The sequence below is a fragment of the Enhydra lutris genome, unplaced genomic scaffold (assembly GCF_002288905.1).
Source record: "Enhydra lutris kenyoni isolate GAN:26980312 unplaced genomic scaffold, ASM228890v2 scaffoldscaffold31, whole genome shotgun sequence".
Classification (NCBI taxonomy): Eukaryota; Metazoa; Chordata; class Mammalia; order Carnivora; family Mustelidae; genus Enhydra; species Enhydra lutris.
This window is the reverse complement of record NW_019154115.1, coordinates 15020804-15034213: the sequence shown is the minus strand read 5'-3', so window position 1 is coordinate 15034213 and position 13410 is coordinate 15020804. Positions and strand designations below refer to the sequence as shown.

Genomic DNA, 13410 nt, shown 5'->3' with positions numbered 1-13410 from the left:
TGCTTACTTGTGATTTCTCTCTGTCAAATAAATAAATAAAATCTTTAAAAAAAAAATAAAGTGGAGCTAGATATTGCATCCATGTCCTCTTAGAGCGGTGGTTCTCAAATTTCAGTTTGCATTAGAATCACCTAGAGGGCTTTTCAAGCATATTTCTGGGTTGTACCTCTATTTGAGTCAGTAGGTCTGGGTAGATTGAGGAGCACAATTAGATCTCTTCTATAAAACTTTATCTAGATCTCATAGCTAGAAGTAAACTTTTTACCTTCTCCCCTTCATAGCATTTTGTACCACTTGTGTAGCCATTAGTCACATTGAGTCTTGCATCATAATTACTAGTAGTGTTTTCTATCTCCCTGTTCAGTTGGAGCTCATTAAAGACAGGAGTGGTGTCCTGTTGTCTTCCATTCTGCTGATCATGATGCTGTTCATTTAACATTTGTTGAATAATGTTAAAGACATCAATTCTCTGTGTTTTAGAACTTTAAGAATTTGTTAGCTCAATATCTTAAGTGTAACACTGGAAAATACCAGTTTACATTATGGTGGTTTTTTCTTAAACAACAGAGGATCTCATTGGTATACATCTTTAAATTCACTAAAGTCATTGCATAGGTGAATGGGAAGATTGGAACTCTGGTTTTATTTTATTGGCTTCTAGAATATCTGTGGTTCTGTGACCCATTGGCCATATGGCTTTGATTATTTTTTTCTGTGTCCCATGATACTAAATAAATTTCTAGTGATCTAACAACTTTCCCTCAAATAAAATATTAATATAGTCTTTTAGGTTTCTTATATAATGGTTATGTGTTCTGGTGTAGGTACAACTGAAAATTTCAACTAGTGCCTGGTCCAGTGGATTTTCATTGGATACAGTGGGAAGTTATGGGTGTGTGAAGTGTCCTGCCAACAATATGGAGTACCTGGTAAGATTCTGCTTGCTTATTTACCTCTGATTTCGTTCACATTTTCTTTGGTTCACTAAACTAGCTAGATTCTAAGGGGTTCAGAAATTTGAGTTCAAAGTATTGTGTAAAGGACTGTTATCTCTATAATTTTCTCTGGCCACTAGTATCAGGATAAAACCTGAATTTATAAAAGTTTAAGACAGTAAGTGGAATCCTCATTCCATATTATTCTCTGCCAAATGTTTCTTAAATATTAAATTTGATTGTGAAAATTTAAGTAATCTGATGCCAGTGGACCTGTTTTATTGCCACTTTGAAATTTTCATATTAGTTCATTAACAGAGAGACAATAAAGCAGTAGAACTGAGCCTCTTCACTAATTATAAAAGAATTTATGTTTGGAATGTTAAATAAAGAGTATAAATAAAATAAATATTATAAATTATCATTAGTTAGATTACCTCTTGGTATTTCTTGAATTGATTTCTGAGGGAACCAAATTAAGGAACCAAAAATTTTTCTTAGTGAAAAGATAAGCAGTAATTGAATATGGTTTATATTAGTTACTTTATTTTAACAAGTATTATTTTAAAATATTTTAAGAAATTCATGTATGAATGGGGTATATGTATGTACATTTCAAAGAAACTGTATAAAGTACTGAGAAATTATACACTTGTTTTTTCCCTCATACAGGTTGGTGTTAGCATCAAAATGAGCAGTTTTAATCTTACACGAATAGTTACTCTGACTCCCTTTTGCACCATTGCAAACAAGTCATCATTTGAACTAGAAGTTGGTGAAATTGCAGCTGATGGCTCAATGCCCACTAATAAGTGGAACTATATTGCTTCTTCAGAGGTAAAATTTTCCATTACTACAACTGGCTCTTAAAATGTATGAATAAATATGGCCATATAAATAAGAATCACATATTCTTCTTTGTTATACTCATTTTGCTATCATATTTTTGTATTAAAATTAAAATAAAATTTTAATACAAAAATATGATAGCAAACCTTGGCTTTGCTTTTGCACTATAAACACATGTTAAAAAAAGAAGAAAAGTACTGGTAATATTTATCAGCAGCCAGTCTAGAGGGCTAACACCAATCTCTAGTTCTTCCTATATGTATAGAACATATGGTTGTGTATTGTGAAATGAAGATAAAGATAATGTACTATGAATTATCTCAGTAGTCAGGATAATGTCTCTGCATTCAAGAAGCATATAATCTTGCTGGAGGGCTTAAGACTTATATAAATTAATACAGGAAGAAAATACATGCAAAGTTATAGGTGGTTTTAGAATTTCTGAATAGGTTATCTGAAAGTTTCCTTGAAAATTTCCTAAAATTCAACCCCCTCACTTTACTGAGAAGGAAATTGAATCTCATACTTCCCTAAAGTCAGTACAGTCAATGGAAGTCACCATTATTGTGGCCAAGATTAAAAGGGAGTGTGTCATAGAAGAGATGGCATTTGAACTAAACACTGCAGGTTCAACAAGATTTTAGGAGTGAAGAGAGTGAGGGGAAGAAGACAGGTGCAAAGATGAGCATTCCTGCTTGAATTTGCCTGCGTTTTCAACCAAACCAGCTGAGCTTAAAGAACCATTCTTTTGTATACCTCAAAAACAAAATTGTGTGTGTGTATAAACTTAGCAAGAGATTAAGAGGAATGATTCCAGTTATATAAATTTAGAGCTCTGAGAGGCATGGGCTTTCCAAGGTACTTAGAATGATCTCTGTTGACTCAATCTCAGGAAACAAACTGAGGGTTGCTGGGGGGTGATGGGGAAGGGATAGAGTGACTGGGTTATGGACACTGGGGAGGGTATGTGCTATGGTGAGTGCTGTGAATTGTGTCAGACTGATGAGTCACAGACCTGTACCCCTGAAGCAAATAATATATTATGTGTTAATTAAAAAGATCTCTCAACATGCAAATGCTCATTATCATTGATGTGGGTTTGATAATAGTAACATTTTCATTCAGAGATAGGATTTACCTAGTATTGTATAACAGAGGGACATTTTGTATTTTATTAGGAACTAAAACCTCAGTTTTACAGATAAGGCTCAGAGAGGTATATGCTTTGATTAAGATCAAACAGTTAGGAAGGTAATTTTAGGACTTCCAGCAAGGTCTGTGGTGTTCTCTTCTCTGCCTTCAATTGTCTTTCTAGTTTTTCTAGGCTAAGATAACACTGAAAGAATTCATAGTGCATTATGGAATTATAATGGGATATGCACAAAAGCAGATGTTTTAAGATTATAGGTTTGAAGTATTCAGGACGTTTGAGGCATTCTTAATCAGTAAGCGCTTTAGTTTCTCATATTACAGTTATTCCATAAGTGCATACAGACTAATAGATCTGTGTTCTTCTGATGGAGTTTCTTTGGTTTCATAAATAGGCCTTATATTGTTAATAATCTTAACATGAGATGTGGAGGAAATATTTTAAGAAACTTAGTAATAATTGTATCGTGATCAGATTTAGAATTGAAAACTTAATTAGCCATTGTCTTACTGATACCCCAATATTGTTTTAAGACTGATATTAACTTTTACTTTCTCAGTGTCTTCCCTTTTGGCCTGAAAATTTGTCAGGCAAACTTTGTGTGAGAGTGGTGGGCCATGAAGGATCCTCCAAACCATTTTTTTATAACCGACAGGATAATGGCACTTTACTGAGCTTAGAAGAGCTGGTATGTTTTCATGGTTTTTAATTTAATTTAATTTAACTTAATTTAGTTTAATTTCTTATTATGTTTTCATGTTTTAAAATACAATGTCTTCAGTTTTTAAAATCTGCTTTAAAATATTTTATTAAAACATGCTATAAAATCTACTACTAATTGAATTTAAATTAAAAGAAAGTTCAACTGGAAAAAAAAATCTACCAGTAATCATTTGAAGGTGCTAATATATATATTTGTAAGGTGCTATACATGTATTTGTAAGAGATCAGAGCCAGTGTGCTTTTCAGTAACAACTTAAGAAAACAGACTTTTTGTGTCTACATAACTGATTGAAATTCCAAATGTCCCTGCAAGTGAAACCAATGCCTCAAACAGATTTTCTTTTTCTGCAATAGAATGGGGGTATCTTGGTGGATGTAAACACTGCTGAACACTCAACTGTCATCACCTTTTCTGATTACCACGAGGGATCTGCACCTGCTCTAGTAATAAACCACACATCACAGGACGTCCTCACATACAAACAGAGGTATGAAAAACAAGGTGCATGGGAAATCTCATTTGCTTTTTATATAGTCCTTTCTATGTGTTTTTCTTTGAGGTCCCATAGAAAGGCCCACAGTCCTTTCTATGGGAAATGTGTTTCCCATTTCACATGTTTTCTGGTTTTAGTATGGTAACATGGAACACATGCTGTTTATTTTAATACCCTCAGCAGGTTTTGGGACAGTTCTCTATATTCCAGTACATTAATATTCCTGAAGCAAAAGTTACAAATATTCATATCAAGTGGGATAAGTCAAAACTATTAACCATCTCACAGCAGTTCAGATTAGGTTTTTTAGCCAAATGTTTGATACCAAACTAATAGAAAAATTTTTGGACTTTTGGAGCTTTTAAAATTTCAGAATTGCATATAAGGAACTGTGAACCTGTTCAGCTGTTGAAGCATTATCATTCTTTTGTAAGAATTTGCAAATTTGCAACATTTGCAAATGTTCCGTGAACCTCTCCCTATAAATCTTTATCAAGCTGTTTCCGCTTCCCCGTCCCCTGCCTGAGGAGAGGCGGTAGAAGATTCAGTGAGAGGACAATAAATAGGTAGTGGTGTTGAATATAAATATGGAATGATAGGAATTTTGTTGCTCTTGCTTGTGCTGTCATTTGACTTGGATGATACCATTTAAGGACATAACAGACAGTTTTAAACCCTTAAAATACATACTACATATTTGCCAAGAATTACTATTATAAATCTGCAAGGCATTATTTTATATAAGTGTAAAATCTTATATATACCTAAGGTTATTTTTACATACAGAATTATTTTATATAAAATAATGCCTTGTAGATTTACCTGTTCTTAATTCTCCTGACTGGAATCCACTCGGAGATTTAAAATTATAGAATGAGATTGAAACCTAATTGGGTTCCTTTGGTTGTTGTTGTTCCCTGGAAAGATTTTTGTAATATGGACTAATACTTCTTAAACTTTAATGGTTTGGATCTCCCAGAAATCTTGTTAAAATGCAGATTCTGATTGAGTAGGTTTTAGGCAGGGCCCAGGATTTTGTGCTTCCAGCAAGCTCCAGGTAAGACTGCTGCTTCTCCATAGATCACAGTTTGAGTAGCAACAGTGTGGACCTAATTTTTGATTTTCCCCAAGACTCATGTTTCTTATCTATTGCATTTGATTCATAAACTTAAAGTTAAGCACTGAGTGCTTAAAGTTCTACTGCTGCTAAAGGATTTATTGTTTATAGCTTTTCCTGCAGGTGAGCCCTGATGTGCCAGTTTGTTTACTTTAATAAATTCCATGGCCCGCATCAGTTGGAGCACACTGCAACTTCAGAAAGGCAATATTCCCATCCCTCAAGCTTTAAGCCGTTAGTTTATTGGACATTTTAGGGTACTTATTTTTAGGCAGAGTTCTGTTTATTAAGAAAGGCAATTTTAGAAGATTTTTATGCCAGTCCACTCCTCTGTAAATCACAGGTCTTGTTTACTCAAGGGCCTGGCTGTTTTCATCTTCCCTCTGGTGGTTGTGTTTCAGTGGGTCACAGGAGGAGGTGCACTTGGTGCCAGGAGAAGCTCGACTTTTTGCCTGGGCAGATCCTACTGGTACCAGAAAACTTACCTGGACATACGCAGCAAATACCGGAGAACACAGTCTGTTAAAGGTATCATGTGATGTGAATGAGTGCTGTTAGAGGGGCCTGGTGGCGAAGGAAGCAGACAGGCCATCTTCTCACTGTCATGTTTGTCCTTATTCAACTAAAAATGAATTGGAAGTATTTTCAAAATAGGTCGGTTTTGGAGTTTAGATTGCAAGTAGTTCATACCAGTATTTTAGGTTAGTCAAAATAATTTCTTTACAGTTTAAAAAACAGACCTGCTTTATCTTATCCGAGTAAAGACCAGTGAAGTATCTTTTTATATATACCTTTTTTTTTTAAAGAAAGGAATTTTAAAGCTAAGTAAAAACAACTTTATTTTGAACATATGCATGCCACTGTTGGCTGTGAGGTTTTTAGGCATATTTTCCCAATGAAGACCATATATTTTAATTAAAGGAATCGGACAGTATGCAAATTAACCCACAGAAGGAATTTAATGAATTAATTTATTAAAATAATATTTAGGTAGCTAATTTAATCAAATAGTTATTCTTAGACTCTTAAACTTTGGGAAGGTCTTAAGGATTCACCTACCAGCCTTTCTCTAGTGTAGGAATTGCTCCTATGTTAGTAATATAGATCTTTTGTTTCTATAGAAATATATTCTATTATGAAAAGTTCATACAGTGTGTCCTGTTCTGCTGTCTGATAATGCCAGTTGTTAAAAAAACTTTATTGACTTTTGCTTTAAAATGGTGGTCAGCTAGTAGTGGCCGAATTATCCTCTCCTCTATTCCCTCTGAAATACCCATAAAAGAGACTTAACCCACTTTTGAAAAATCAGATAGTTCCTCTGTTATGAGATTCTTGGAATAATTATCACCATAACAATTTGAGGAGCTATACTGCCTTGCTTGTGCTTTACTTTTTACAAGACCAAAACTCAAAGTTTTGTAAATGGTACAGAGGCTTAAATTCCCTGATCCTCTTAGCTTCTTGGCTCAGAGACATGGGAGCTCTAGCAGAGGTCTCTGACTGTGCTGGTATTGTTTCCCTCTTGTCACATTTAACGCTGCTCAGTAACTACAACACCCAGTGGTAGTATATAGACACTAGAGAGAAAGTGGGAAAGAACTCCTAGAGGAGGATGTTCAGATGTGTATACTGAGGCAGATTGAGGAAGAATCTGGGAATAGTGTATGTGGGGATTGTGGTTTTTAATGTTTCTTTTCTATTTTTTGTTGGAGAACCAGGGAACCAGGCAATAGGAAAAGTAGATAATTGTGCCTCAGTCAGCAGCTAATCTGCCAGATTCTGGAAACTGAGCTAGAAGCAAGGCAGTTGCCCATTCCCTTGTTTGCTAAGTCGATTTGAGAACAGAGTTCCACTTAGGCCCAGGTAGACATGGTGAGGGAGTTCAAAGAAAATCCATACATTATTGACAAATATTAGGTCTGAACAGATCTTTCCTTATTAAGTGTGAATGAACAGGGAAAACAACAACAACAACAACAAAAAACCCAGCAACACGGGGTTTATGAAAAAAAATAGCTCAGGAGAAAAATGTGGAATTATCCTGTAGAATCAGAAGGTGATTATACCCCTGAAACTTCTTTTACTATAGGAGGACCACAAGAAATTTTCCAAGTTTATGTCTTGCATCCTCAACTAAGTTACAAAGCTGTAACAGCTATGAAATAGAAGAATGCATGGTGAAATAAAAAGACACGCCCAAATGAAGTAGAAGTGGAGTAGGGAAACAATATATTCTGTTCATACCATAAATATACCATTTAATCTTAAATTCTAATTACAGAAGTACAGATTAAAGTTTTTGTTTTTTTAAAAAAATGTATTAGTAGAACTAAAATCATTGGTAAGAAAATTTTAAGCAATTGAGAAAACGAAAATAAAGACAATTTTGCTCTTAGAGTAAAGGAAGGAGACTTAAGGAAGTATGTAACAAGGGGCAAGTACCTTTTATTGAATCTATCTTCTGTGTTAATGCTTTCTGCATATTATCACTAATTCTTATGATCGGAATTCAGAACTGCTGGTTAAAATTCAAAAACCAGGGGGCGCCTGAGTGGCTCAGTGGGTTAAAGCCTCTGCCTTCTGCTCAGGTCATGATCCCAGGATCCTGGGATCGAGTCCTGCATCTGGCTCTCTGCTTAGCAGGGAGCCTGCTTCCCCCTCTCTCTCTGCCTGCTTCTCTGCCTACTTGTGATCTCTGTCTGTCAAATAATTAAATAAAATCTTTAAAAATAAAAAATAAAACAAATAAAATAAAATTCAAAACCAGGTCTATCTGACTTAATAGTCCATAGACTTATTCCGTTAAACCATGCTTCCCATCAATTATGATGGTTTAACTTCCCTTCAGTTATGAAAATGGTTTAAATTCTCCTATTAAAAGACAATACTCAGATTAAGTTAGAAAACAGTATCTAAATATATGCTACTTACAAAAGATATGTCTTAACCAAACTAACACAGAATGTTACAAGCATGAAGAGGCAGTAAGGATTTAGGAGGCAAACAAGTAAAAAGAAAGCAAAGTTGTTGATTTTAATTTCTATACAACTATAATTCAAAGCAAAAACTTTAAATAGAATATGATGATATGACAACGTAATATTCCATTCACTCAGTCTTAAAAATGGTGAGTTCATGCCATTTACGAAAACATGGATGGACCTTGAGGGTACTATGCTAAGAGAAATAAGTCAGAGAAAGAAAAATACCTGTATGATTTCACTTAAACACTGGAATCTAAAAAACAACAACCAACCAACCAACAAACAAAACCAGAAACAGACCCATCAATACAGAGAACAAATTTGTGCTTGCCAGAGATTGAGGTGGGGGGTGAGCAAAATGGGTGAAAGGGAGTGGAACGTACAGGCTTCCAGTTATGGCATGAGTAAGTCATGGAGCTGACAGGTACAGCATAGAGAATATAGTCAGTGGTACAGTAATAGCATTGAATGGTGACAGATGGTAGCTACGCTTGTGGTGAGTATAGGATAATATAGCGTGTTGTTGAATCATTATGGTGTCCACCTAAAACTAATGAAACATCGTGTGTCAACCATACTTCAATTAAAAAAAAGCAATAGACAGGGGCACCTGGGTGGCTCAGTGGGTTAAGCCTCTGCCTTCGGCTCAGGTCATGATCCCAGAGTCCTGGGATCGAGCCCCGCATCGGGCTCTCTGCTCAGCGGGGAGCCTGCTTCCCTTCCTCTCTCTGCCTGCCTCTCTGCCTGCTTGTGATCTCTGTCTGTCAAATAAATAAATAAAATCTTAAAAAAAAAAAAAAAAGCGATAGATGATAAACAGCAACCAAACTCAGCTGTTCCTATTCTCTTGATAAATCCTTTGTTTGCCTTTTTTCCAAGAAAGCATGAAATGAAAAGTATACAGTAGGTCCTTGTACTGTTTGTTGAAATGAACTCTTATATTTATATAGCCCAGAATGAGGAGGAAATCATCATTTCAGTCTCTAAAAACACTGACCAAATCAAGTCTTATATTTTTAGTGCTATATGAGACCTTCAGCCGTGAAGGCTTTACAAAACAATACACACTAAGTACAAACAATAGTTTTATATGGTGTGACTTATAGAAATATTTGCAGTGTTGTAAGTTATTAAAACATAAAAATAAGCTAGGTTATTTTTCTGTGAGGTTACTCTTCTCATAAACTTAAGAACCTCTCCGTCTTGAAGACAAATAAGCGTCTTAGGACACAGGTGCCCTTGCAGAGTACTCTTGTTCCTGCTGAGTGCCTTTGGAGCAGTCAAGGGTACAAAAAAAACAAAGCACTATTAATGTTTGTTATTGTTTGAAAGCATTGGTGAGTTAAAATATGTTACGACTTTAATTAATTTATGTCATTTTGATGGTTAGCTTTCCAATTTATTGTCATGTTTTTTAAACTTTTCTAAATGTTCTCAGATACTGTAGTTTAACTTTATGTAATAAAAACTTACTGCTTATAGGTTTAATATAGTCTTTCTTTTCCCCAGGATGAATGTGGCCAGTTTCCCTATGATGCAAATACTCAGATACACTGGGTATCATTCCTTGATGGACGCCAAAGAGTGTTGCTTTTCACCGATGATGTTGCCTTGGTTTCCAAAGCACTGCAGGCAGAAGAAATGGAGCAGGCCGATCATGAAATAACCTTTTCTCTCCATAGTCTTGGGCTTTCCCTGGTTAACAATGAAAACAAGCAGGAAGTTTCATATGTTGGGATAACCAGGTATGGAAGAAGGAAGATGGGGCGTCAGAAATCTTTAAAAAACACTGAGTTCATAATATCAAGTTTACTGAAAGTAAATAGCTGTTCTGAATTTTTATATTCTTTCAGCATAACTTATGAATAGTTTTTTTTTTTTCACTGCTAATTGAAAAGCCCCTAAGATAGAAAGATGACTAAGATAATGCCTCTGTCCTTACTGTACTCATCATCATTTGGTGGAGAAAAAAGAGGTTTGCTTCTTTGTTTTTGGTATGTATTGTTTTGATGAATTATGTTAACAGAAATGCTACAAAGAAGTATATAAACGTGCAATGGAAGTACAGAGATAGAAACAATTAAATTGTTTTGTGCAGTAGAGACTGAAGAGACTGGCCTGGATTAGAGGAAGCCGACAGAGTGGGTCAGATAAGTTGGAGGAAATTTTCATGGAGGAGGCAGTATTTGACATGGATCCATAGTCTTTAATGGGTGGTTATTTAGAATGTTTTAATAGTGATGGAATCAGTTATTTGCTCTGATTCTGCTTGTATCTGTATAAGAAAAGTATTTGAATTTATTTATTTTGACTTTTTAAATCTCACTAACTTTGGTAAAAGACTCCTTCTTTTCTTGGAGACTGATGGATAGAATGGTTACCATGTTCCCATGTATAACCATCATAGTGTCAATATCAATAATCATGTTTAGTGAAGTAAAACATTAAGTCAATAAAAAGATCATATATGTAACATACTTTATGCAACACCTGATGGATTAAGAGTTCTATAAAGGGTATACATCCTGGGGTGCCTGGGTGGCTCAGTGGGTTAAAGCTTCTGCCTTTGGCTCAGGTCATGATACCAGGGTCCTGGGATTGAGCCCTGCATCGGGCTCTTTGCTCAGCGGGAGCCTGCTTCCCCCCCACCTCCGCCTACTTGTGATCTCTGTCAAATAAATAAATAAAATCTTTTTAAAAAAGGGTATATTATATACTCTATATAGGGTATATAATATACCCTAATATAATATATAATAAAAAAATAAAGGGTATGTAATATAATGTTGATATAATATTAATATATTTGTGTTTATATGAGAAATATATTCTTTTGGCTATATACTTGAGAATTTTATAGTATTTTTAACCTAAATATGAAAATAATTTTTAAGTCCTATAAATTCAATTTCTTCACTCTGTTCTTTGATATAACTTATTTTTACTTTAATATTACATATGTTATTACATTTTGTCAGACTGGTCCTTACTCATAAGGACTTCTAAAAATTCATCTGAAAGAACTTGGTTATCTTTTTTCTGATGCAGTAAGCATTTAATACACATTCAGTGAGGATGTGTACTGAGGTAAAGTAAATCAGTTATGTAATTTTTAAAGATAAACTTACTTTTTAGGCAGTTTTAGGTTTCCAGAAAAATTGGCTGTAACGTACTTAAGTTCCCATATGCCTTGCATTTTTCCCCTATTATTAACATCTTGAAGTAGTGTGGTACATTTTTTACTGTCGATGTTCTAATGTTGATGCCTTATTATTATCTAAAGTCCAGTGTTGATGTTGTTTGTTATGTCTGCTCTTAGTGTTATAAATTCTATAGGTTTGACAATTGGATAATACAACTGTCATTACAGTGTTCTATAGAATAGTTTCAGTATCATAAAAAGTCACCTGTGTGTCACCTTTTCATCCCTTTCTCCCTCCCCCTGAACCTCTGGAAACCACTGATCTTTTTATCGTCCCTAGATTTTGCCTTTCCCAGAATGTCATATCATTGGAATCATATGTATGTAGCTTTTTCAGATAAGCATCTTTCACTTAGCAATATTTTTTTAAGTTTCCTCATGTTCTTTTTGTGCTTGATAACTCATTTTAAAAAATCACTTAATATTATCCCATGTCTGGATATGCCAGTTTATTCACCTATTGAAAGACATCTTGGTTGCTTCTAAGTTTTGGCATTTATGACTAAAGCTGCTATAAACATTCGTAGGCAGGTTTTTGTGTAGACATAAGTTTTTAATCTCATTTGGGTATATATCAAGGAGCGTGATTGCTGGATTTTATGGTAGGATTATGTTAAGTTTTGTAAGGAATTGCCAAGTTGTTTTTCAAAGCGGCTGCACCATTTTGCATTTCCACCAGGAATGCGTGAGTGAGCATTCATTGCCCCACATCCTTGTCAGCATTTGATGTTGTCCATGTTTCAAATTTTGGCCATTCTAACAGGGATGTAGTGATACGTCATTATTGTTTTAATTTGCAATTCCCTAATTACATGTGCTGTTGAGTATCTTTTCAAATGCTTATTTGCTATCAGAATATCTTCTCTGGTGAGATTCAGGTCTTTCGCCCATTTTTTAATTTTTCATTTTCTTATTAAATTTCAAGAGTTCTTTGTATCATTGAATTAAGTCTTTTATCAGATATGTGTTTTGCAAATATTTTCTCCCAGTCTTTGGTTGTCTTTTCATTCTTTTAACAGTGTCTCTCACACAGAAGAGGTTTTTAATTTTAATGAGACCGGGGCAGGGTGGGGGGGCGGATTTCCTTTCCTAAGTTGTGCTGTAGGAGTTGTAGTGTAGAAGTCAAAAAAATGCAAAGTTACGTGCATTTTCTCCTGTGTTACCTGCTGGATTTTATACTTTTGTGTTTGATATTTAGGTCTATAATTATACATTTTGAGTTAGTGTTTGTAAAATCTGTAAGTTCTAGGTCTAGATTAATTTTTTTTTTTTGCATGTTCAGTTCTGTCACCATTTGTTGAAAAGATTGTACTTTTTCCATTGAATTGCCTTTGCTCCTTTTCAAAATCACTTGCCTATATTTGTTTGGGTCTATTTCTGGACCCTTCATTCGCTTGGTGTGATTGTCAGTTCTTTCACCCATACCACACTGTCTCGATTTCTGTAGTTTTGTGGTAATCTTGAAGTCAGGTAGTGTCACTCCTCCCACTTTTTTCTTCTTTAATATTATGTTGATGATTTTGAGTCTTTTGCCTTTCCATATAAACTTTAGAATTAGTTTATCAGTTAGCTGGGGTATTGGTTGGGATTGCTTCGAAGCTATAGATCAACTTGGAAAGAACTGACATTTGACATTATTCAGTCTTCATACGGGTGTACAAAGATCCTTGTATTCAGATCTTTGATCTCTTTGATCAGACTTCTCTAGTTTTCCTCATATCGATTCTGTACAAATTTGTTAGATTTTGTTTATACCTAAGTATGAACATTTCTCTATATTAGCACCATTTCTCTGGTGCTAATATAAATATTATTATCTTTTTAATTTCAAATTTCAGTTGTTCATTGCTGATATGTAAGAACACAATGGATTTTTGTATATTAACTTTGTATCTTGAAACATTAGTTGCAGGAATTTTTTTTTATTGACTCTTTAGGATTTTCTGCATAGACAGT

At 34.6% G+C, this 13410-nt stretch overlaps 1 protein-coding gene across 2 annotated transcripts in view; it reads left to right on the top strand.

Moving 5' to 3' along the window:
- Window positions 1–13410, top strand: part of LOC111153382 (vacuolar protein sorting 13 homolog C) — a 180313-nt gene that overhangs the window by 135940 nt on the left and 30963 nt on the right. For both annotated transcript variants that reach the window (XM_022512378.1, XM_022512377.1), the window contains 6 exons: window positions 825–929; window positions 1608–1772; window positions 3494–3622; window positions 4012–4145; window positions 5670–5796; window positions 9762–9997. In XM_022512378.1, coding sequence (XP_022368086.1) covers window positions 825–929; window positions 1608–1772; window positions 3494–3622; window positions 4012–4145; window positions 5670–5796; window positions 9762–9997 — 896 coding nt within the window. The remainder of the gene's footprint in view (window positions 1–824; window positions 930–1607; window positions 1773–3493; window positions 3623–4011; window positions 4146–5669; window positions 5797–9761; window positions 9998–13410) is intronic.